The sequence below is a fragment of the Pyxicephalus adspersus genome, chromosome 7, assembly GCF_032062135.1.
Source record: "Pyxicephalus adspersus chromosome 7, UCB_Pads_2.0, whole genome shotgun sequence".
NCBI lineage: Eukaryota > Metazoa > Chordata > Amphibia > Anura > Pyxicephalidae > Pyxicephalus > Pyxicephalus adspersus.
Genome location: NC_092864.1, coordinates 24,763,439 through 24,787,595, shown reverse-complemented (window position 1 = coordinate 24,787,595; position 24,157 = coordinate 24,763,439). Strand labels below are relative to the sequence as shown.

Genomic DNA, 24,157 nt, shown 5'->3' with positions numbered 1-24,157 from the left:
CTGGATATCCATTGTTTAAGGTCATCAATGACTCTAGATTCCTGAAGCTTCACTGTTTAATTGACCTTTTAATTACTTTTCTGTACCACCTACTTTACTTTCTATAAATAACACCATCTTTTCTGAATAAATCAGAACAGCAACTGTATAGATCAAATGGTGTCTGTTCTCTTACAACCGTAATATTAACAGCTGATGTTTCTTTAAGAAATAGATAACTTTTTTCCTTAACAGTCTATTACACAATACCTTTAAAGAACACCGCAGCCTAGACCTGCACTCACTTCATTACATCACATTCTGTGACGGAGGATAACCCAGCCTAAACCTTACTGTACAAGGTGTGGCTTGGCTGGTGACTATAAAGGGTGTTTCCGTTCCCATGATTAAGAGCTGACACCCCTGCCATCTCCTGGCTCTGATTGGTGCACCAAGGCACCTGAGTCCATTCACAGAATCTGGTTGGTGAACATGGACAGTAGGTTGTTGGGTCCCAGTGTACAGCTTGGCTGCCAACTTTTGGTGGGAATAAAGGACCTGCTAATTTTTGTGGAATTCAGACAATATGAGAAAACTTGTCCGATCCTGGGTTGTTGCATTCATTTTGTTTTTGGGCATTGCTGGAGGTGAGCGTTTTACTTTCTACTCGTATAACATTTGTGTAGTTTAAGCCATGATGTCCTCAGAAATCACGCGCAGGAACTTGGAATACTGCCTGTGCTGTAGCATAAACAAATCAGGTCAGATTGCATATCAGGGTCAGACTGTGGGAGGATTTTCCTGTTCCTCTTCTTATGCTTAGTTATTTCACTTCTCAACATGTTTTGTTTATGTGAGAGCATGTAGACCTAAAGGCATGATAGCGTAGTAGCTAAATATCGATAATGATCCTCAAAAAACAGATATCAACCATCGTTAGGGATTGAATGTAGTGTGGACTGGTTTATAGCTCTTTAATGTCCTAATATTTGCTATTGTTGTATAGTATCTCAGCAGTTTATTCATATGTCTTCATTTGCCAATACAGTGGGCATGATTGAATAAAGCTCTCCAAGGCTGGAGAGGATATACTTTCATCGGTGAAGCTGGGTGATCCAGCAAACCTGGAATGGATCTAGTCCAGGCTTCAAAACATTTGACTTCAAATGACTTTGAAGAAATCCATTCCAGGTTTGCTGGATCACTCAGTGTTGCAAGTGTAGAAAAAAAATAACCCTCATGTACCTAATATCCAGCTACATATAATATTATATAGTATTTATATAGCACCAACATATTATGCAGCACTTTACAAAGTCCATAGTCATGTCACTAGCTGTCCCTGAAAGCGGCTCACAATCTAATGATATTGTTTAGCTCTGACAACCCAATGTTTGCCACACTGAAATCCCAAGTAGTGTTTTCCAGAAATCCAGTGAGCTTCAAATATCATTTTTAGCTCTTACAGAACGCTGCTTCTTCTACTATGAAAACCCAAGCAATGTTGGCAACCCTTTCTAATCGTCTTTTTTTGGACGATGGCACTGATTGGTATTTGAGTTGAATTGTCAGCTCACACAGGAAGTTAGGAGGCCACTGGAGTGAGCATAACTGAGATGTACAATTTCCCATGCTTTCTTGTTTTAAAAAGGCTACAAATACAGAAAACACTTGTTATTCCAAAATCCAGTCCCCACCTAAAGACCTGTTTTAGCTAAAAAAAATCTGCTTATGCTGCACTAAAACCTCAAACAGTGTTGTCAGTCATACCTGATCTGTCTCCTGCTTGACTACAGACCACCTTCCTTGTATGGAGAGATGAAACTGAGATGTTCTGTAGTCTTTCAGAGGACAACTCGGGTAGGTCTGACAACAGTGCTTGGGATTTCAGAGCAGCAGAGGCATTGTATGCTCAAACTGGTGGTTACGTGACTTCCAATGGATTAACAAGTGTTTTCTTGTAGCACTTTTTAAAGAAAGAAAGCATGGGGAATTTTGTGTGGTTATGTTCACTCCAGTGATCTAGCTGTATGAGCTGACAATTCTGCTATATTCAGAGCTCACTGCATTTCTGAGAACAGTTAATTGAATATAATTGATGTGCTACTGAAATGCGGATCATTTTTGCACCCACATGGGCCTTTCTGGATTCTTGACATACAGACAGTCTTTTGATCTGCTCTTATTGAAATCCACAAATGCCATATATTTGCTGTTCAGGGTATTTTTTTTAGAACCTGATGCCTTCCTGGATTTTCGTAATGACTAGAGGTACCCATTTTTTGAAACTTGCCTACCCATGTTCCTCTGTTTATTGCAATCATGACTACTTCCCACCACTACATATTTACCCTCCTATTGTGTGTTAATTCCCCCACCTACTAAATTGTAAGCTTATTGGGGCAGGGTCCTCTCCTCCTGTGTCAGTCAGTATTCCTTGGTCAGTTGCAATCCCTATTTATTTATTGTACAGCGCTGCGTAATATGTTGGTGCTATATAAATCCTGTTTATTATTATTATTATTAATAATAATAATAATAATAATAATATTATTAATAATATCATAAATCTTAGTTTAGCTTCATTTTGGATTCAAGTATTTATTGAGGTGTTGATATGGCATGAACAATCACTGCAGCAGTTTAGGGTCATTTAGACTTTCCAGCTACATCTTGTATTTATATATCTCTAATGTATTACACAGTGCATGTCACTGTCTCTCACAGGGGCTCACATCCAATGTCCTGACCATAGTCATTTGTCATTGACACAGTTCAAGGTCAGTTTTATTAGAGGGGCTAATGCCAGCTACCCCAACTGCATGTTTTTGTTATGTGGGAGGAAACCTGTGCAGAAAATACAAACTCCATGCATATGGTGTACTAGCTGGGACCCTAGTACTGCAAAAGCAGAAATTCTAGCCATACACTAAACACTTATTTTGTATGCCAGGCGCAGTAAGGATTGAAAAAGAAACCTGCAGCTTCCTGGAATATTTACGTCCCATACCCCCGGAGGTTACTCTTTCTGTGCATGCCTGAAATTGGGCACCAGGGAGTTATCAGGGACTTTCCTCAAAGGTAAAAGCACTCAATTTCAAACACTCACAGAATTATTTTATTATTATTAAACAGGATTTATATAGCGCCAACATATTACGCAGAGCTGTACATAAGTTAGGGGCAGAAAATGACAGACAGTTACAGACAGTGACACAGGCGGAGAAGAGGACCCTGCCCCGAGCTTACAATCTAGGTGGTGGGGGAAGTCTCACTCAATAGGAGGGGAGATATGGAGTGATGGGTAGTGGTTAGTGTTTTAAGAGACAGAAGAAGACAGATAGACAAGTCTGAAAAAGTGTGTTTTGAGTGCTCTTTTAAATGAGTGGAACATAGGAGCAAGCTGAATGGGACGAGGAAGACCATTCCAGAGAGTTGGGACCGCTCTGGAAAAGTCTTGGAGCCTTGCGTGTGATGAGGTTATGTGAGGGAATGTCATTAGTAGGTCATTGGAGGAGCGAAGAGAGCAGCTAGGGGAGTATTTTTCTATCAGGTCCAGAAAGGTAGGTTGGACACGAGCTGTGTAGGGATTTGAAGGCAAAGCACAGGAGCTTGAATTTTTTTTATGGATGAAATGGAAGCCAATGAAGGGAACTACAAAGAGATGCAACAGAAGAGGAGCGGAGGGAAGGATGGATGAGTCTGGCTGTAGCATTCATAATAGATTGTAGAGGAGAGAGTCAGGTTAGTGGAATACAAGAGAGGAGGAGGTTACAGTAGTCCAGACGAGCGATGATAAGAGCCTGTACAAGGAGTTTGGTGGTCTCTGGGGACAGGTTGGGGCAGATTTTGGAGATGTTGCGCAGGTGAAAGTAACAGGACCTGGAAATGTTCTGAATATGGGGGGTAAATGGGAGGGCAGACTCAAAGGTGACACCAAGACAACGTGTCTGGGACGAATACCAGTGTTGTTAACTGTTAGGAATATGTCAGGGGGAGATTTAGAATTGGGGGGGTGATGATGATGAGTTATGTTTTATCCAGATTGAGTTTCAGAAATGTATCAGACATCATGATGAGATGGCTGGCAGGCAGCATGAGACCTTTTCCAGGACTGGGGGAGACAGGTCAGGGGTGGATAGATAAATTTGAGTGTCATCAGCATACAGATGGTACTGTAAGCCAAAGGAGGATATGAGACTACCGAGAGAGGAGGTGTACAGAGAAAAGAGAACCGGTCCAAGGACTGACCCTTGGGGAACACCAACAGGGAGGAGAGTGGTAGAGAAAGAATTACCATTGAAAGAAACTTGAAAGGAGCGTTGAGATAGATAGGAAGCAAACCAAGAGAGAGCAGTGTCACAGATACCAATGGAGCGCATGATTTGTATTAGAAGGGAGTGATCAACAGTGTCAAAAGCAGAGGAAAGATTAAGGAGAAGAAGCAGGGAAAAGTTGCTTTGAGACTTAGCTCTGATGAGGTCATTGGCCACTTTAGTAAAAGCTGTGTCGGTGCAATAGGCAGCTCGGAAATCAGACTGGAGGGGGTCAAGGAGAGAGTTGGTGCTCAGGTAATGGGTGAGTCTTTTGTAGACAAGGCGCTCAAGATGTTTGGAAACAAATGGGAGAAGTGAGATGAGGCAGTAGCTCGAAGGTAACGAGGGGTCTAGTGAGGGTTTCTTCAGGATAGGAGAATTATGGCATGTTTAAAAGCAGAGGGGTATTTACCTGTAGAAAGGGAGAGGTAGAATAGTTCGGTTAAGGCGGGGGCCAGGGTGGAGGAGAGGGCACAGAGAAGATCAGAGGGAATTGGGTCAAGTGGACAGGTAGTAGATAGAGATGATGAGAGAAGAGTTAAGCCTTTGTCCATGGTAACAGGGCTAAGGGAGGCCAGTGATGATTTACAGGTGGAAGGGGTGGATATGGTTGGGGTGGCCCGGTGAGCAGAGACATCATGTCTGATTTTGTCAATCTTATCTCTAAAGTAAGTGGCAATGTCTTAGGCAGTGAAGGTTGTTGTGGGGGGAGCAGGTGTGGGGTTTAGGAGGGAGTTAATTGTTGAGAAGGGGCTGCATGGGTTAGAAGCTTGGGAGGAAATGACAGCAGAGAAATAATTTTGCTTGGTGACAGTTAGCTCAGTGTTAAAGTGATATAGTCTGGCTTTGTAGTCCATGAAGTCAGCGCTGAGGCCAGATTTCCTCCACTGGCGCTCAGCTGCACGAACAGCCTTTGTATCTGTTTTGCGTTACTGTTGTGCCAGGGATGGGGGTTGTCAGGGCGGGGGTAGCGGAAGGTAGCAGGGGCAAATTTATCCAGAGCCAAGGAGAAAGAGTGGTTTAACTGGGTGGCAGCTTCGTCTGGGGAGGTGATTTTGGAGAGAGTAGGGGAGAGGGACATAAGGCAGTCGGAGAAGAGGTTGTGGTCAAGGTTGCAGATATCTGTCTGCCATTGACCAGGTCTGGGCTGTGGTGGAGGGGGGCAGGAGTTAGATAGGTTGAAGGTGATAAGGTTATGATCAGTAAGGGGGAAATGGTGAGTTGTCAAGGTGGAAAAGATTGCAGAGTATGGAAAATACCAGGTCTAAACTGTGTCCAGCAATATGTATGGGGCCGTTGATGTTCTGAGTGAGTCCGAAGGAGGAGGTAATGGAGAGCAGTTTGGCTGAGGAAGGATGATTGGGGTCATCCATTGCAACATTAAAGTCACCAAGGATTAGGGTGGGCAGGTCATGGGAAAAAATATGTGGGAGCCAAAGTTGTCCAGAAATCGTGAGACTTGGCCAGGGGGGCAGTGGACAAGAGCAACAATGAGGGGCAGGGGGCAGAAAAGACGGACAGAATGGGCTTCAAAAGAGGTGAAAATGAAGGAGGGCGGGGTGGGGGAGACCCACACCACCACCAACTCTGTTGCCAGGTCTGGGGGTATGTGTAAAGTGCAGGCCTCCATAGGAGAGAGCAGCAGCAGATGCAGAATCAGTGAAAGCCAGGAAATTTAGAAATTTAGAGAGGAGAAGGTTGTGTATGGAGGTTAATATATTGCCCACAGATCTGGCATTCCAAAGACTACCGGAGAGAGGGGGTGAGAATTTATAGGTAGTGGGGACAGTAATGAGGTTAGGAGTTGGTGAGAGAGTAGGGAAGAGAAAGGCTGCAAGGGGGACCAGGGTGTGGTGACCACAATATTTCTACTTCATGCATTCAGAGATTCGTCTTACACTTTTAAAAACATGCAGAACATAAACATGTACAGAAAAATTAAGACCAAACAATAGTAACAGTACAAAAAAGACACAACAGTAACACATACTCAAGTCAAGGTTGGTTTGCCTTGGCCCAGGTTGCTTGTTACTAAGTCCAGTTGTCATTAAGAGTCACTGGTCTGTCTTCAGCATTCCATCAGTCATCTTTAACAACTGGAATGTTCTGTGTGAGACTCTATCTGATAGGCTGCCATGGAGTTTTCTAGGCCATTACACAGAGGTTAGCCCGATTAGACCATCCATCATGATAGAAAGGTGTAGGAGGCAGAGAGGGTATGTTCATGTAGGTTGTAAAGCTCTGTAGTGTCTCCTCTCTTATTTCTGCAGGTTAAAGTTATCTGAATTGTCAACCGGCAGCGTAGTCAGACAGACAAGTCCACACTAGGCATGTCTGGGACTTGTGGTTCAACAGGTAACTGTGATGTTCTGGACTTTCTTAGGCTTAGAAGAATGATTTCTGGTCCCGTAACGATTCTTACTTGGTTTTATTCCTGCAATCCACCACTTTGTAATAAAAATATAAAAAGATCTTGTAATATGTGCCTGTAGGGTACAGCTGAGAGGTCATGTGTCACTTCAGTTTACTTATCTGCCATTTTTTATAGTTTCAGGACTCCTGGGGACTCAGAGTTCCCATTTTTACACACCACTGCCATAAAGTAGTTCATCTGGAAAGACTTTCTGGTGTATTATCTGATAAAGGAAAAGGAAATTTCTGATAATACAGATACTATATATCTATTATAGATACAAAAAACATATTCTGGTTTATATAAGATATGTAACCTGTATGGGTATGTGTATATAATATATATTTTATATCTCCATAGCCTATGTTCTTTATATTGGCTATTCATACCTGCCATCCAGCAATTACCTAATTATACATTTTTGTATTTATAACTATTGAGACTGCTCTGTTTTGATTATTATTAATACACAGTATTTATATAGCGCCAAGATATTATGTAGATATTATGTCCATAGTCATGTCACTAGCTGTCCCTCAAAAAGGCTCACAATCCAATGTCTCTACCATAGCTATGTCATTAATACAGTTAAGGTAAATTTTTTTGGGGAAGCTACCGTAATTGACCTAATTGCATGTTTTTAGAATGTGGGAGGAAACCGGAGTACCCAAAGGAAACCCACACAAACACGGAGAGAACCTCCAAACTCCATGCAGATAGTGTTCAGATTTGAACCTGGGACCCAGCGCAGCAAAGTCCAGAGTGCTAACCTCTGAGTCATTGTGCTGCCCATGTTTTTATGTATTTATTATCTATATACTGTTGTCAACCATTGGAGGCAATCCCAAAGCAGCAGAAGATCCATTCCAACTAGGAAATGTCTTAATTTGTCTCCTCTGCATATGTATACTGTCATTGTTACTTGATCTTAGAATATTTGTCACTCGTGTGCAGAAAATGTTTTCCTATGAGTGACTTTTTATGTAATTATGTGCAAGTTATGCAAATGATTATTTGTCTTTGCCTATGTACGGATTCATTGCTCCTTCTTTTTAGATAATTTGTGTACCCGTGTGCAGAATATGTCTTTTCTATGAATGTGTCAGTGTGCAAGTATTGCATAAACTTATAATTTCATTTTTTATATTAATTTTTTTTGTAAATAAAGGTATTTGCATTTTTACCTATTTTTAGTTCTATATATTGTTTTTTTGGAATTGATGCCATTGAAAATCACTTCCTTTATGAACCAGTTTCCTGTTCAGTTTACAAATTTATCCTGATAATGAAGAATTATGCTCATGTGTCCATACTTTTGGAAAAAGGCCTTAATAAGAAGCTCTATCATCTATTGTTGTATCTCTAAGGAGCAATATGACATTAGTACTATCGCCATTGTCACGTGATAGTTATGCTCCTGATTCAAATTCATTATAAAAGCCGCATTACCTGCTTTTCAAAAATGAAAAAAAACTTCAAAGCCATGGTAACATCAGGGTGATTCTCTGCTTTTAACCTGTTCTGTTTTCCTAAAGGTGGAATTTATTCCCACGAAAAGCATGGATTTGTTGGGGAGGATATTGTTTTGGAAATCCAGCAAAGCCTCCCACATCCTGTTAAAGAAGTAATCTGGAAAATTGGTAATGGAGGTCAAACTTTCAAAACTTTCAAAATAGCAGAGTATAAAGAAAAGAAGCTAAAGATTCATTATCCCCAATTTCAAAACCGTCTGAAAACGTCCAATGGTGGAAAACAATTAAAAATTACAAATGGTACAATTAAGGACAGTGGTAATTATTTAGCCAAGATAACCCTTGAAAACAATGAAGTACTCGACGAGTCTATCAGAGTCACTGTTTTTAGTAAGTGTTCAAATTTTAATTTTGCTATGAAGAACGTTTATTTTGAAAAACCTAACCCTGGTGTTGAAACCTGTTGTAGACCAGCCAAGTATAACAGGGGCTGAAGAGGGCTGACTTTTTTTAACTTCTGAACAGAGGGTAAAGTAACAGGATATTTGTTAATTGCAAAAATATGGTTCCTGTTTATCCTCACAACCATTGTGAAGCAATGAAATGTAGTAACTGGTGTATGTAGAATCTAAATATATCAACAAATCAAACATCAAACTTTAAAGGCAGACAGAATCACCAAAAATATAGTAAAACAAATCATATAATTTATTATAATCTAAAACAAAAATTAATTGATTAAAAAACTCCTATAACACTCTAGTAAATGTACATATCTCAAGTCTTTCTCGACGCGTTTCACAGACAAAAGCTGCTTCCTCAGGAGATTGATTGAGATATGTTACAGATCAATATTATATCTTAACAGACTCCTGCAAGGTCCTGGTTAGCACCATTTCTCACCAGACACCAGTCCCCCAATCTAACACCGCAGTCTTCACCTATAGCAGCCCCCGCTCAGCCTCGGGAGACTGGTTGTGTCACCAAGCACTCGGTTGTCTTGGAATGGGCTAGCAGCAAGCCAGGAGCCCACAGATAATGCAGTACCAAGATTCCAACAGAGCAAAGCCCAGAATACAGAGCAGAGGTCATACACAGAATATCTGTCCACCAAACAAAGTAGACAAGTCTGGGTCACAGGCAAAGGTCAGTCCAGGCAGCATAAACTCGCAGGGTCAGCAACAGTAAATCAGATGAAAACACTCTCCAGCACAGATTAGCCCAGCTATACGCTACAACAGGCAATAGAATCCCCTTCAGCTGTGTACAGCCTAACAATGGATGCTGGAGATGTCATGAAATACATCAGGCTGCATGACTAAAGGGAAGCAGGGGCTGCTGCTATCTTAGTTCTCCTGACTGCAGCAAATGAAATCGCTGGACAGAATAAACAGTGTTTTATACTGCAATGGAGCAAAGCACAGAGTCGCCAGACAGATGAGCATCTCTTAACACCTTAAAACTTCCTGGAGTTGACCTAAAAACGGGCCAATGAAAGCAGACTTCCAGATCCACCAGAATTAATTACTATAAATACTTGCAATTCATACTCATATATACAACGCATCTTGGGGTTTAATCTTACTTTTTATCAATAAATAAACCTCATCCAAAATACAAGCCAGATGTACTTTTCTAGTAGTTGCAATACTCCTGCTTCCATGTGCAGGAAAGGTCATTTCCCTGTGTGCCTTTAAAGGCCCAGTTTGATGTTGTTTGGTTTGTTGGTGTGTTAATTAGGGATGTGGCAGTACATTTTGCGTTGGACATTCAATATTTTGTAGAAACTAAATATAGTTATCACCTTGTACATATATAAATAAAAACTATTGGTAAAATTAGCTGGTCTATTGCATGTATAATTAAGAATGCAAAATTGCAATACATTGTCCTTAGGATTGAAATTTTTTTTTTTCTTTATTGAGCTCAATGGCTGTGCTTCTTTGGCTAGTAATGGGAGTTTACCAGATAACTTGACTTTGTTTTCTCTTTCTAAAATTGCTGCTTAACAGTTATCTATCTCAACTACAGAGAAAGAAGATATGGAGAAAGACTTTACCGGATCTAATGTTACTCATCCAGGTGATGCAGGACGGCTGAATTCCAAGACAGGTCTGAACCTACCGTAACTGTATTTTAAAATGAATTGTCCAAATAGCAGGACATTACAATATAATTTAGGCTCCCAGGGAGTATGTTGCTCCCCTTCGAGCTGTATCATTCTGCCACTTGGAAGGTCTGGCAATGCCCCCTGGTGACCATGCCACCCTAGGCCTGGATGGCCTTTTCAGAAATGCAGTCCTGGTAAAAAAACAGAATTACATATGAGTTGCCATTTCATAACAGGAAGTTCCTGAAAAAGGACCTTTATGATAAGATCACCAGGTATGCCTAAAAACAACTTTTAATATTACAATAAAATGCATGTCAATTCCACCTTTATTTTAAAATAAACATCAAAAGAAAATTGGGACTTTTAAGGCAGTACCAACAATTGGCATTATGAGTATATATTCAAAATATATTCATTTATTTATTTAAAGTCAGATCAAACATTAAAACAATAACATTTAATAATTTCATCTCTAAAAATCACATAAAATCTTCACCAAAAATGGTGTACAGTTTCAGATAGAAATATTTTATATGGAATTAATAAATGTTTGTTTTGTATGTTTATCTGAAATGGATTATTAAGTGGCAATTGTAAAGGTATTAACCAGGGGGAAGACCAAATGTTCTTATTTTAAAATAGTAGGTTTTACCTTCCCCATTCTATCAGGTTGTTTTTGCTGTCTGTGTCCCACTGAGTGAATTTCCTTGTCACTCTACTTTATGTCCTGGAGACTAAACTGGAAAGAGATTTTTGTTTGTCACCATGACAAATAAAGAAATCATTTTTCCAGTAGGGACACGGACAGCAAAAATCCCCTGACAAATGGACTAACCATTCCCAACTTCATCAAAAGATAAAAAAAAAAAGCCTGTGCCATGTCATAGTTTATAGCAGTTTATAGTAATTAGATTTTTTAGAACAATTGACTACACATAACTGCATATATACATCTTGTATTGCTTGTTATGAGGGTTTGGTATCAAATAATTTTTTTTTTGGATATGCAGGTACGGGAACCTTGCAAGAACTAGGGCGGGTGTGAAGGACATCTTCCTATATTTGTTATTTCATCGTACAACAGCTTTCTCATAGTGAAGTTAAAGGACTTTTAAGGAACCAAATACAATCACCTCTAAGACCTTTTATTAAAATATTAAAGCCAAAGTACAGTGGATACAATATTTGGACATATTTTACATGTATAAATAATCATATATTTGCTAGAAGACCGTCTGAGTTGGATGCTGATGCTTGGGTCAGTTTTTCTGTTCTCTTTTTGGGCTTACCAGCAAATGCATAAATTTGTATGAAATGGTTTTACAGATTGGCAGTGGATATAGTCTGTATACAAAGAAACATTAATTCATTTATAATTGTTTGGGTTGCACTGATGAGTTATTTTGTTGTTTTAGAACTATGGAATATTCTGTCCTGAAATTTCCTGAGGAAGCAGAATGAATTCTGTGAAATGTATCGAATGAGAAGGAAGCATATAAATATTTATACATGCCAAATTTGTTAAAAAGATTGCATCCACTGTACTTTGGATTCAATATTTTAAAAAAAGTGTATTAGAGGATCACAAGTTGATTGTATTATTGCCTTTAAGATCCTTTAACTTCAATAAAGCTGCGGTGATATGATTTATGGTATGTGGCACATGGAGATTGTAACTCTGACAGTGCTGTAAAGAGAGATTTATTATATACCATTCTACTGTGATCCTACTGTAATATGTACATACTAATTGTGGAGATAGATTTTGCATTTTGCAATGTCAGTAACCTGCAGTGCTAAATATTCTTTATTTAATATTACAAATGACCGTTTTTCTCTTTGTTCTTCACAGGACCTTACAGGAATCGCTGGCTAATAGTCATCTCACTAGTGCTTGTTGTATCACTGGCATTTGGCATTATAATATGTTATAAGAAGGAGGAACTCAAACAAAGTATTCCAGAAACAATACCTTTGAGTTGTAAGTACATCTTGCCCTAATATGCCAATTTTATGTAACTAGAAACCTAAAACGTTCAGTTTTCTTAAAACCAAAGAATTCATTTATGGCTGTCTTAACTACGCACTTGACTGCTATGTGTTTTGGAGTCTAAGGCTGCATACATATGTCTGACGTGTTAAACGGTCTCCCAATATTTATTAATCCATCGCTGTGGATCAATGAATGACCGATCGGAAATGACCACAGTGCATTGCAATGGAGGAAAACAAAGCAGGATGTCGCTCACTTGTCCTCCCCCCTCCCCTCCTCATTGAATAGAGTCGTGCTGTGTCTACTTTCCAGTCTCCTTCCTAATCTTAACTAAACTTTGAAAAATTCAACAGACACTTTGGGCCTGATTTTCTTAATGTTCTCCAAGATTAGAGAAGATAGACTATCATGAGAGAACATGAGTGATCCAGTAAATCTGGAATGGATCTGGTCCAAGATTGAAAATATTTGCTAATCGCAAACAATTTTTAAGCAATCTATTCCAGATTTGCTGTATCACCCAGGTTCACCCATGATAGTCTCTGGTCTTTGAGAGCTTTTATAAATCATACCTTTTGCCTTTGGAGTTGCTAGGACCTCAATGCTCCACTGTCACTAGCCAGGTAGATATTTGAATCATATGTGCAAAGTTTAATAATGTAACCCATTTCTACAATCCAGGGCCAACGTCCTTACCCCTACTTCAGTATATAGTGAACACTGAATATGATTCAAAGCAGCGGTTCCCAAGTATTTTTGAGCAGTTGATTTCCAGACCACATTCCTAATGCAGCCATAAATCCACATACAAATATTGTCATACAGGCAAACTTTAGAAGTAGATGTTTATTAGTCCCCCCATGTCTTCTTTTATGAAAACAGTTTGGACTTTTTGGATCAAAAAAGCTTTAACATTAGTGTTATTTAAGTGCTCCCTTCTTTCTGATGTTTGTGCAGTATTTACCCACTAACCCTTAATTTCTCCCTCACCCCCAAGGGAGTGGTACCACCTACTTTGGGTACACTGATCTAGAGAGCAAGATAATGCCAGACACAGTACCTGGACCAGTTCTCAGTTCATCAGAAGACATAATCCTGCCCATGTACAAAGCATTGGTCAGACCACATCTGCAATATGCAGTCCAGTTTTGGGCACCAGTTCACATAGGACATTGCGGAATTGAAGAGAGTGCAGAGAAGGGCAACTAAACTAATAAAAGGAATGGAGGAGCTCAGCTATGAGGAGAGATTAGCTGAACTGAACCTATTCTCCCTTGAGAAGAGACGTATAAGGGGGATATGATCACCATATTATATCAATCTACTTTTCTAGTTCTTAGATCTATTAGTTCCCAGTTTCCCAGTTTTTTTTGCTCATACCTCGTTTTTCCCAACCACGACCATGCTGGCTAACATGATGCTTTCTGTAAATGTTGTATAAAATCTGAGCTTTTGTAAAGTTTGTATGTAACTCTGAAATTATTAAAAAAGTGTTAATCTTTTTTATATACTTAGACCCAACAGAAGAGGAGCTATTTTATGTCTCTGAGAAAGCTATAAAATATCCTGAATTTATCTCAATTCATTAAGGAAATCCGGTAAGTGGGTATAGCTCTAATAACTGTAAAAATGACAGTAATATATAAAGTCAGATTTTGTGCAAGTTGTTTTTGTTTGTACTGTAAGCTGCAGAAGGGGAAATTGGTCATAACAGGATTTAGTGAACATGCAAATGTCCATTTTTGTGGTGAACTAATTTAAATGTGTATAAATGCTGGATGGATCAACATTCACCTTGCATGGATTTTTCCATTGTTGCACAGTGTGTCACCCGACTATGCTTCTCCATGTTCCAACACAACTCTGCTTTTTATTGGTAATCCTTTCCTTTCTTTCCATCTCATAAATTGTTCTGATTGTGCATTGTCACAATATCTACAGACTTTAAGAAAAAGTATATAAACAATCATTTAAAACTTTGTACTCATTTTTCCCTTATCCCTTTTCTCTATATTTTTTGGTTTTGTGTTACATTGACTTCTATTGAAACAACACATAAGGGCATAGGGGTTGGGTCCCCAGTACAGTCCCCCAAACTAACCAGCAAAAACCCCCCCAAAAATAACAAATCAGAATAAACTACTTGGTTATACTTGGGTATATAGGTATCCCCCTATATATACTCTTTGCATTATAGGCCCTCTTTACAGATCCGTTCAAAAAAAGTAAGTGTAAGTAGGCAAAAAAGCAAGAATAGGGTTTTTTTTATTTATCCCGAAGCTCTGTAAAAGAATAGGATATTGATGTCACAGGTGGAAAAAGACTTTCCCTCTCCAAGGCCCTGACATAGACAGTAAAAGTCTACAGGGCTCAACCTCTGTTGGGTACATTTCTATTTAATATGATATATGTCTTACCAAAATACATATATGCCTTGCTAACATACATTTTAAGTCGAAAATTGCAGTTTCTGAGCTAAAACTTGGAACTAAATTGTACTGCAGCTGCTCTCCCTGATGGCTACTGTACAATGTGCAATTAGGAAAAAAATTGACAACTCGCTTTCTGCTGTAAAAAAGTGGAGGAGTGGAGGATGCAGATTCTTCCTGTTAAGGTGAAGTCAAGGAGAATGGATGGCCCCTAACCCTGGAGAGATGGATCACCCATTGACGGACATGACACATTGCTGAACCTTAGAAAAGTAAATGTTAGTTAAAAAAGAAAAAGAACAATAAACTACTTTATCCTAAGGTGTGGAAAATGAATACTATGTACCCCTGTATTTATTCCCCAGGGTGTGGGGGCAGATATCTGGAGGCCCCATTACCAAAAGGGGCTTTCAGTTACCAAAAAAGTTCCCCACCCACAGACCCCCCACGACAAGGGGCAGCGTTGTGGGAAAAAGGCTCTCTTCCCCAAGGGTGGCCCATGTTACCTTTGGGACTGGTGTTTACAAAAGTGAAGTGGGGCTACACACTTTTGCCCCTTACTATTTAAGAAGACCAGATTCTAGGGGACCCTTTTATTTAGAAAAGGTCACATACACGCTGGCTGCCCCTTTAGGAAACTCCTCTCCTTTTCAGACATTAGACTGGGAAGATCTCTCACACAACCACTCTGGTAAAGGGATCCAGGCAATGCAGCCGAGCAGAGGAACAATTTTCCCATGCTTTGCTTCTGCTCTATGACAATGCAGTGCAGGTGCAAGTAAGACATCTGCATGTGCAGGATGACAGTTCTGTCAATGCATCCTACCTGTCTAGATGTCCTGCTTATTGCTGTGCTCCTGTGTAAAGGGTTTTTAAGAGTCATGTACACACCAGGGGATTCTTGGACTAGACAGGCAGCAAGGTGCATGGTTCACCAAGCAAGCAACAAAGGCAGCCAGGTCCACAAGGATAGGATATAACATGCACCTGGCTACCTCTGACCCTTGTTGGGTGGACAGTGTACCTAGCTCCCTGGCTGGACTAGCTACGTATCTGGTGGCTGCCTTGCTGAGAAAACTGTCTACCTGGGTGCCTTGATGGGCATAGCATTCACCTAGCTGCATTGATGAACATATTGTCCACCTATGTTTATGATGGATATAGTGTCTTATTAGAAATAATGTCTACCTGGCTGTAAGATGGATGTAGTGTCTGCTTAGCTGTCTTTATGGACAAAGCATCAACCTGGCTGTTTTGTATGGACATAATGTCCACCTGGCTGCCTTGATGGACTGTAACTGGGGAACTGGGGGTCTGTCAGTGATAATCTGGTAGGTGGGGTCGGCCTGAGGGTCTGCACTGTGGTCATAAATTTTGGTTGTTAGGGTTTAGTTTTACTTTAATACAAAAAAGGGGATAGTGACAGTACAAACTTATGCAATTCAATTAGGGTCAAAATTATAGATAAAACCAGTAAACCAGACAAAGTAAGAATCAAGATGAAGATGATAAACTAGTACTTACAGATGGTGATGTTAATCCTATAAAATTTTTATTCCCATAGGTTGTTTCTAATTAAAGTAGAAGAAAGTGGTGGCTCTTCTGGATGTCACTATGACCTGTGGTGGATTTTGATTATCATCTTCTACTAGACACTCTTGAGAGTAAACTACTGTATATGCATCACAGCTATGCTGATCCAATGAAAAATATTGGATTGTTGGATATGCATCTATAGCCCCACAAAACTATGCGATTATTTGCCGTTCCAATTCCACCAGAAGAAGTTTTATTTATGGAGGCTTCACATTGGAACAATTCATTTACACAGTTATGGAACTGCTAATTGTTTCTCAGGGGCTGGAGGGTGGATTGCAGTTATATTGTAAAACTTCTGTAAATTGTAAGTAAAATGTATATACTGTGAATGTGTAGATTTAAGTATGCTTTGCTATTCTAAAACAAGTCTATCCCTTCAACAGCTAAAGTTCTGCCTCCAGAGTACACAGGTCCCACCATACTCTGGACCTGAGGGAACTGCCTAATAGCCACATTTTGTTAAGTTGAGCGGGACAAACTGGACATCTAAAAGTAGCAAAATAGATACAAACTTTATATGAAGCTGCTGTAGCCTAAGCGATTCCCGTCTTGGTCCAAAGTAATGTGAGCCACCAATACTTTGTTTAATGAGCATGCATCTCTATTAGAAAATTATCTTTTACACCCCCATGTTACAATACTCCTGATGAAACAGACCGGTTCTGTGAAATGCGTTGAGTTTGCGCCCTAGTGCCCAATACAATCTTGTAACCTTGGTATTGGAGTTTACATAAGAATTACCATCACTAATTATACATTGATAGTAGAGATACTCGACATAGTATCTTAAATCATGTGCATTGATGTTTTTATTTGTGTTGAATTTTATTATTTGTTAAATAAATGACATTTTAACCTCCCTAGAGGTAACCCTGAGTGTGACTCGGGGTAGAAAAAACTTGCTAAAAGTGGTAACCCCAAGTTACACTTGGGGTAGGTAATCCTATGGGAGATAATAGTTAACAGAGCCTTACCTGATTTACCGGCGTCCCGCGTCGTCCATCGCTGCAATCTCCGTCTTCTTCTGGCCGGCTTCTGCATCCGATGACTCACTGGGGGAGTTCCCGGTGAGATCGGTGCGTGTGTACGTTGCCGGCGGGGTGGGAAATTCAAAATCCATTTGTATTGCAATAATTGTATTGAATGCAATACAATTGATTTATGTGTAAAAGCAGTACATTGTTTTCAAGAATTTTACATTTATTTTACAGTATATATTTTATTATGAGTATAATATTCAATTAAAAAAATAAAATAAATAAATATTATTATTTTTTTTTAAATATATAGATTTTTTAATTCATGCAATTTTTTATTTTTACATTATTTTGTGTTTCAAACTTTATTATACTCATACTAATATAATATACTGTAAAATAAATTTTCATGAAAAACAATGTACTGCTTTTAGACATAAAAAACCGTAAAGAAATGAACCGCTAGGGAGGTTAATATATATCATCTTTACAGTAATTTGTAGTAGTACCTTAAATGTCCTGCTATCTCCATACATCACTCCATCTTGGAGTTGAAACTTTTTTGTTCATTTGAATTTTGGGATGTGGTACATACAGTATTTGCTGTTTTTGTAAATATGGCTGATTCAAAATTAGAAAATGGACTTTCACAGTTTTTGCAAAAGATTTAGGATTTATTCACTACTATTACTGTGTCTCCTGTGAGACTTGCTATAATAGAGCATTATCCTTCAAAATTCTGTCTAAATGAATGAAGTCCTAATGTTTAATGTGTCTCAGTGTTCAAGATGATAATCATGTAGCTTGGTCACTGATTAACTTGTTAAAATAGAACTGTAGTGGGAAGAAGATTTGAACATAAAGATATTCTATTGTACTTTGGTTATAAGGCAGCGATCAGTAATAAATATGAGGAAATAATTTATAAGCTACTGACCCGATGGTACAGAACACCGATTAAGCTTGCAACAGTTTATCCTCACCTTGATAACAAATGCTGGAGATGTAAATCAGCTCTGGGGATATATAACTTTTATATATATATATCTATCTATAAATCTTTTGGGACTGCCTTAAGCTGTCAAATTTTTGGGCAAATGTGGCAGATATTACTCGCAAACTCACGTGTACAAATATTTCTGGTAGCCGAACTAGGGCTACTCCATGTTTCTAGCATGTGTAAGAAAGGTTATAAACACTCTCTCCTACTCCATTTGCTTAATGCTGCGAAAGCATGCATACCGGCATGCTGGAAGCAAGACAGCCCTTCAACCACTGGACAATGGTTGCCAAGAGTAAAAGATATTGATGACCATGGGAACTGCGAAAGCTGAAAAATTTACCCAAATTTGGTTCCCCTGGATCCAATACTGCACTACAACACATTTTTTACACATTGCTACCTCAATCTCAAGCTAATGTTCTACACTAATGGAGGTTATTGGTTGGATACTTTGCAGATGTTGTTAAAGCACATGGTTTGTGTGACATTGTGTTACTGATGAACTGCCTTACCCACCTATCACCTCCTACCCCCCATCTCTTCTCGCTTTTTTTTTATATTTCTTCCATTTATTTTCTTAATCTGTTATTTTTTGTTTGGTTTTCTAAGAATTAAATTGGGAACTGAGTTGCTCAGGTTATGGAACATACAATGATCTGTATTTGCCCAATATGTATGTACTGAATACTTGTTTTGTTTGTTCAATATGGTTATTGCAATTATTGTTTTGTTTTTCATGACAGCCGGGGATCACTAATGATGATTGCTGAGAGGTGAGCACACAGGATGCTTTTTCAAAAAATGTGTAGGATTATTTAAAAAGGGGCACTAGAAGTTTTACCCAGATGGTTGAACAATTTATTCTGATGCTTTGTAAGGTCACTTGTGATGGACAAATTCAAAGTGGGTAATAGGTTTTGGCTACAAACAAATTGTATTTGTCATTCTCCTTAGGTAGGCAAGAATGAAAATTTCTCCTGGTAATGAAAAAAGCCTCACTTTGCCTATTTCTCTCTTTAAGAAAGACAGAGTAAAACAAAAAGATGGTGGTGTATGTGAGAGGTAATCTGAGAGTGAATGTGAAAGAATGGGATGCTCTTGATGAGTTTGAGACATTGGGCCACCATCATAGGTGTATTTCTGCTAGCTGCCACTAGATGGTGCCATTAACCACATAATGTGTTCATTAATTAATAAATAAACCATGCTGACCTCAGCACTTCTCATTTTATTCACCTGGTGGTCCTTGTGTATAGACCAATGATCCATCCATCCAGCAATGTATGAACCAGTATGTTCACTGTTCAATGTGGGCGTGTATACACATTGCTGGATTATGCAAAAGTATTAAAAAAATAAAATAAATAAATATTTATTTTCTTTTCATACATAGTGTGATATTATTTCTAGGCCTGTTTTACCCCTTTTTGAATACCCTGTACTCATTCCCCATGTTGTAGGGGCAGATATCTGGAGTTCCCCTTATTAAAGGGGCTTCCAGATTAAAAAAGGCTGCATACCAAACAACATAGGAGGCCTGTTGTATAAGAATCCATTTCTTCCAACAATCGGACTTGCCACCATTAGTGGCAGGTAGGTTTTTTTTCCTGGGGTTTTTTTTTTGAATGAGCACAACAACTTTGCTACCCAATTTCCTATTCAGGTAGGTCCAATCCTATTGAAAGGACTGTTTTTTGATGCAGTGTTTTTGCCTGAAATCACTCCGGGTGCCTAGTTATGGACAGTAGGTGCTCAGGAGCAATAGATGCCATTTTTTTTTTAGCACTCGTCCAGTGGTTTAAGCTCTGTTTATATAACATAGGATCTGACATTCCCTTAAACATGCCCTGGTGGGAATCAGTTACTGCCATTGAAACACAAGGACCAGGAAGATTCCCACCAGGGAATGTGTAAGGGAATGTCCCATTCAATGTTTTATAAATAGAGCCCTAGGCATTATTGTAGTTCCCTGAATGGACTCTGTGTTTTTGCTTTACTTAATGATGTACACTTTTGTTACTAACTTTCTTGCTAAGAAAACTTCTGTAGATTTTGGTAGTTTGATGAGCCTATTCAAAGAATCAAGAGACGGGGGAATGGCTGATGGGATACAGAAAAGCCAAGATTAAATCAGAACAAAAGACAGGAATAAAGGGGATGTTAAACCTAAACTGAAAAATACAAAATGAAAACATTACTATGTGTTTCAATGGCAGTATTTGTATCCCATGCGGGAATATTTGTGGGAATGTGATATTGCCTGTTTTATACATAGAGTCCCTAGAGATTTTTTCTTTTACAATATTAACCCTCAAAATGACCCTGCTTTGGCTTGTTGGGGTTTTCCATGTGTTGCTTTAGACATATACGGCTGAACAGACATAAAAAGCCTAAATAGGGTTAAAACCACTCTCCATTTTACAGAAAACAAAAAAACAATATAGTCTTTGGATAAACTTTGCGATGACCATTCAGAATTAAAATATTACAAACATGAATAAGTGGACCCATTAAAAAAAAAAAGATCTTGTGGTTTTTAAAATAAAGATTTTTATAGTTATGTATATTGCAAAATGTGTTTAGCTATAGAACTGCAGGGTAACTTCTACCCATCATCATAACAGGAAATAACATTACTGACCACAACACTTGCAAGCAAACACACAGCTATTACCTACCCTATAAAATGTACTGTACTTTTAGTTTGAATTGAAATGTGTTTAATTTTACCTTTATAGAAAACTTTTTTTTTAGTGTAGTTTTTTATTGAAGAATTTTAATATACTAAAAGAGAATAAAGTACAAAAAAATATAAATAAGATTTACTACCCTTACAATGTAATGAACCATACATTTAGCAGGTCTATATATTTTTTTGAAAAGCTGTAAAGCTGTAAAACTGAACACTAGTCCCAAAGAAGACAGTATATAATATTATGATAAAAGTAAAAGATTGTATGATATCTCATAAAGAAGAATACACATATGTAGAAGGAAAATATTGCAATATAAAATGTTCCCTATGATATAATTGATACAATAAGGTTGTAAAAAAAGCTTTTTTGTGAGGAAGATGTGGGTAAGACCTCCTGATGGACAGTGACTGTCTTTGTAAGAATGTTAACGCTTTTAAAAATGTGCCTACGTCTAAAAATAATGTGTTTTTTTATATCAGTAAGGATAAGTTCACAATAGTGGTAAAAAGAAATTAGACATTAGGAATTTTTTTTGCGAAAATTTGAAACGCCTAGCAAAGTTCTTTTTTTTTTTGTTTGTTTAAATTGAAACTCCTGTAAAAAAAACCTTTCATATGCCTAAAAACATTTGCCAGTTTAGTCAGTCCATGCAGTACTATTGTAAGCATGCCCTAAAGCTTTTCAAAGCAAATTTTTACAGGTACTTGGAGGTTTTAAAAACCCAAATTCTTGTTCAAGCCTGAAAATTACATTAGTTGGGAATTTGTATTGGGCTACAAGTCTGGACAGTGTTATTGGAGGTGGTTACTCAGTACTGTACTCAGTGGATAGGAGTTCACCATTCACCAGGCTCACGCCATAACTTTGGCTTTATATTGGCCTCTGCACAGTTGATGTTGATATATCCAAACAGAGGCAAATTCAAGCAACACTATGAATGAATTTGTGTGTGTGTATATATATATATATTTTTTTGTATTATGCAAATTACATTTATTTCATCTTGCTACAATATATATAAATATACAAATATATATCATAATTGGGGCAAAGCTTTAGTCATAGGGAATTCCTTGAGAACAAAATGGGCTCTTCACGGCCACCCAAATGTCAATAAAGCTATGTGATTTAGAAAACTTGAAGGTGAAATCCAAAGAGACATGAGACCAGGCCTTTCTAAAGTTGGAAGAGTGCCAGCTGAAGGGTCTTGTTTAATGCACACAGTGGGCAAGATTTAATTTATGCTCTGGCTTGTCTGGAAAGGAAAGGCAAGCAAACCAATCAGCAGAAGGATTTTCTTCTCACCTGGGTTTCTGGCATTGTGGAGCCATGTAACTGCTGGAATACCTCTAATAAGTGTCATGGAGTTTGCCAGGCAAGCAATCAGACTGATGAGAACACAACTGGGTCAATGTGGTCAAGAGAAGCTGATGTATGGGGAGGACAGCAACCACAAAGAAAGATGTGCGGGCAAGATAGGGTCCACAACATGGTCAGGACAGGACTAGGCCTCAAAAAATATTTAATCATACTGCTGGCATTGGTGTTTCTGGAGCCCAGGTTATAGGTAATAAGGAAATTAAATCAGGAAAAAAACAAGCCCCACCAAGCCTAACATAAGTGAAGATAATTAGCCCACTCAATGTGCTCAAAGGTATTATGGTTACCATTGTAGGGTGCAACATCCTCTACAACCAGTGTTTTCATTCTTCTAATGCCAACTTGATGCCCAAAAGTTTCTGGTTACCAATATCATAGTAGTGTTTTGCATAGGAAAACTTTAGAGAAAAGAATGCACCCAAACACTTGGGTATGCTAGAATGCTAAGAACTGCCTCCACGCCAAGATCAGTATTCACTTCCAAAAAGAAAGGTCGTTGAACATCTGAATGCACCAGAAACAGAAGGAAAAAGCCAGTAAGTAAGAATAAACTCATTCAGAGGGGACACAATGGAGGAGAAGTTTCTGATAAACCTTTATAAAAGTTGATGAAATCCAGAAGGCTCAGTAATTCCTTTAGTGGGTTGGGGCTAGTTTAATAATGTGGAAACCTTGGCTGGATTAATTGAATGTGATGGATCCCAAAAATGAATATGTTCAACCTCAAATTCACACTTTTCTACCTTGGTATAGAGTGCCTGTAACACCAATCTTGTAAGCGAGAACAGCCGAATTCACTGCGTGATCGAGTTTTAAAAACTCGCTCGCTCATCCCTATTTGTAAACAAAGTTGCAGCTTCATTGTCTTCTTTTTAAGGCTCTTTTTACATGTTTTTATCCCAACAAGACTACTTTAACATTACTATATTTCTTTTTTTTTAAATAAGCCTAAGCCACTAGTTAGGGGGATAGCACTTTGATAAAAAGAATAAAAATGGGCCAATACTTTCCTACATCCCTAAGAATCCTCAAGTTGAAGCGGAAATGATGTAGGGTACAGGAGGTTTGTATTAGCTATTAGCAGAAAATGCCCCCCTTCATATTTAGAAGTCCTACACCCCACATTGTACAATATTACTCGACTTAGCAGTTTGGTGAATAGGGTCTTTATGCCAACCAGGGAGGAAATCAAACAAAAAAAAGTAGGAACCACCCCAATACACTAAGTATGTCCCACCATGTACTCCAAAAAGAACACTATACCATATACAATAAAGCTTTACATAAAAACAGATACATAGCTTTTTAGGTATCTATCATCCTAAACATATTAAATATAAAATGCCAGGGAAACTTTATTAGTTTTCAATATACAGTACATAGAATTATTAATAGAAACACAGACTAAAAACTACCTCACATCATGAAATCAGTATGACAACACTCTACGACCTCAATTAACATCAATGGACAGGAGATTTTCCAGAAGTCACCCCTAGCCAGATTTTACTAAATTTCCGCAGAGCTTGGCAAACTATTACTTCCTCAATGTACAGGGAGATGATGGTAAAACTTTTCCACTTTGCATATATTTCACCACTACGTTACCATCAGATGGGACTAGGCTCTTCCTTACAATGTTTGGAATGTGGAAACCCTGAGGCAGATCTATACCATTTGTTGTGGAATTACCCCAAAATTAAGTATTTTTGGAGGATGGCGGTAATGTGTTCACTTGGAAGTTTGATGAACTATCTACCATTAACTCCCGAATGGGCTATATTTGG

The 24,157-nt window shown here is 38.5% G+C and overlaps 1 protein-coding gene across 1 annotated transcript; it reads left to right on the top strand.

Moving 5' to 3' along the window:
* The first annotated feature begins 404 nt into the window (after nt 1–404).
* Nucleotides 405–19,682, top strand: LOC140335304 (uncharacterized). The gene is made up of 6 exons (XM_072417839.1): nt 405–626; nt 8,244–8,570; nt 10,212–10,292; nt 12,146–12,274; nt 13,802–13,884; nt 16,280–19,682. Exons 1-5 carry the CDS (start codon nt 566–568, stop codon nt 13,873–13,875), a joined length of 672 nt encoding a protein of 223 aa, XP_072273940.1. The 5' UTR covers nt 405–565; the 3' UTR covers nt 13,876–13,884; nt 16,280–19,682.
* The last annotated feature ends 4,475 nt before the right edge of the window (nt 19,683–24,157 follow it).

Bases quoted from the DNA above. Each gene is read 5' to 3' on its own strand.
- LOC140335304 (XM_072417839.1), top strand. From the start codon at position 566: ATGAGAAAACTTGTCCGATCCTGGGTTGTTGCATTCATTTTGTTTTTG. The intron at 627-8,243 runs GTGAGCGTTTTA...GTTTTCCTAAAG, and splicing joins GTTTTTGGGCATTGCTGGAG to GTGGAATTTATTCCCACGAA. The intron at 8,571-10,211 runs GTAAGTGTTCAA...TCTCAACTACAG, and splicing joins TATCAGAGTCACTGTTTTTA to AGAAAGAAGATATGGAGAAA.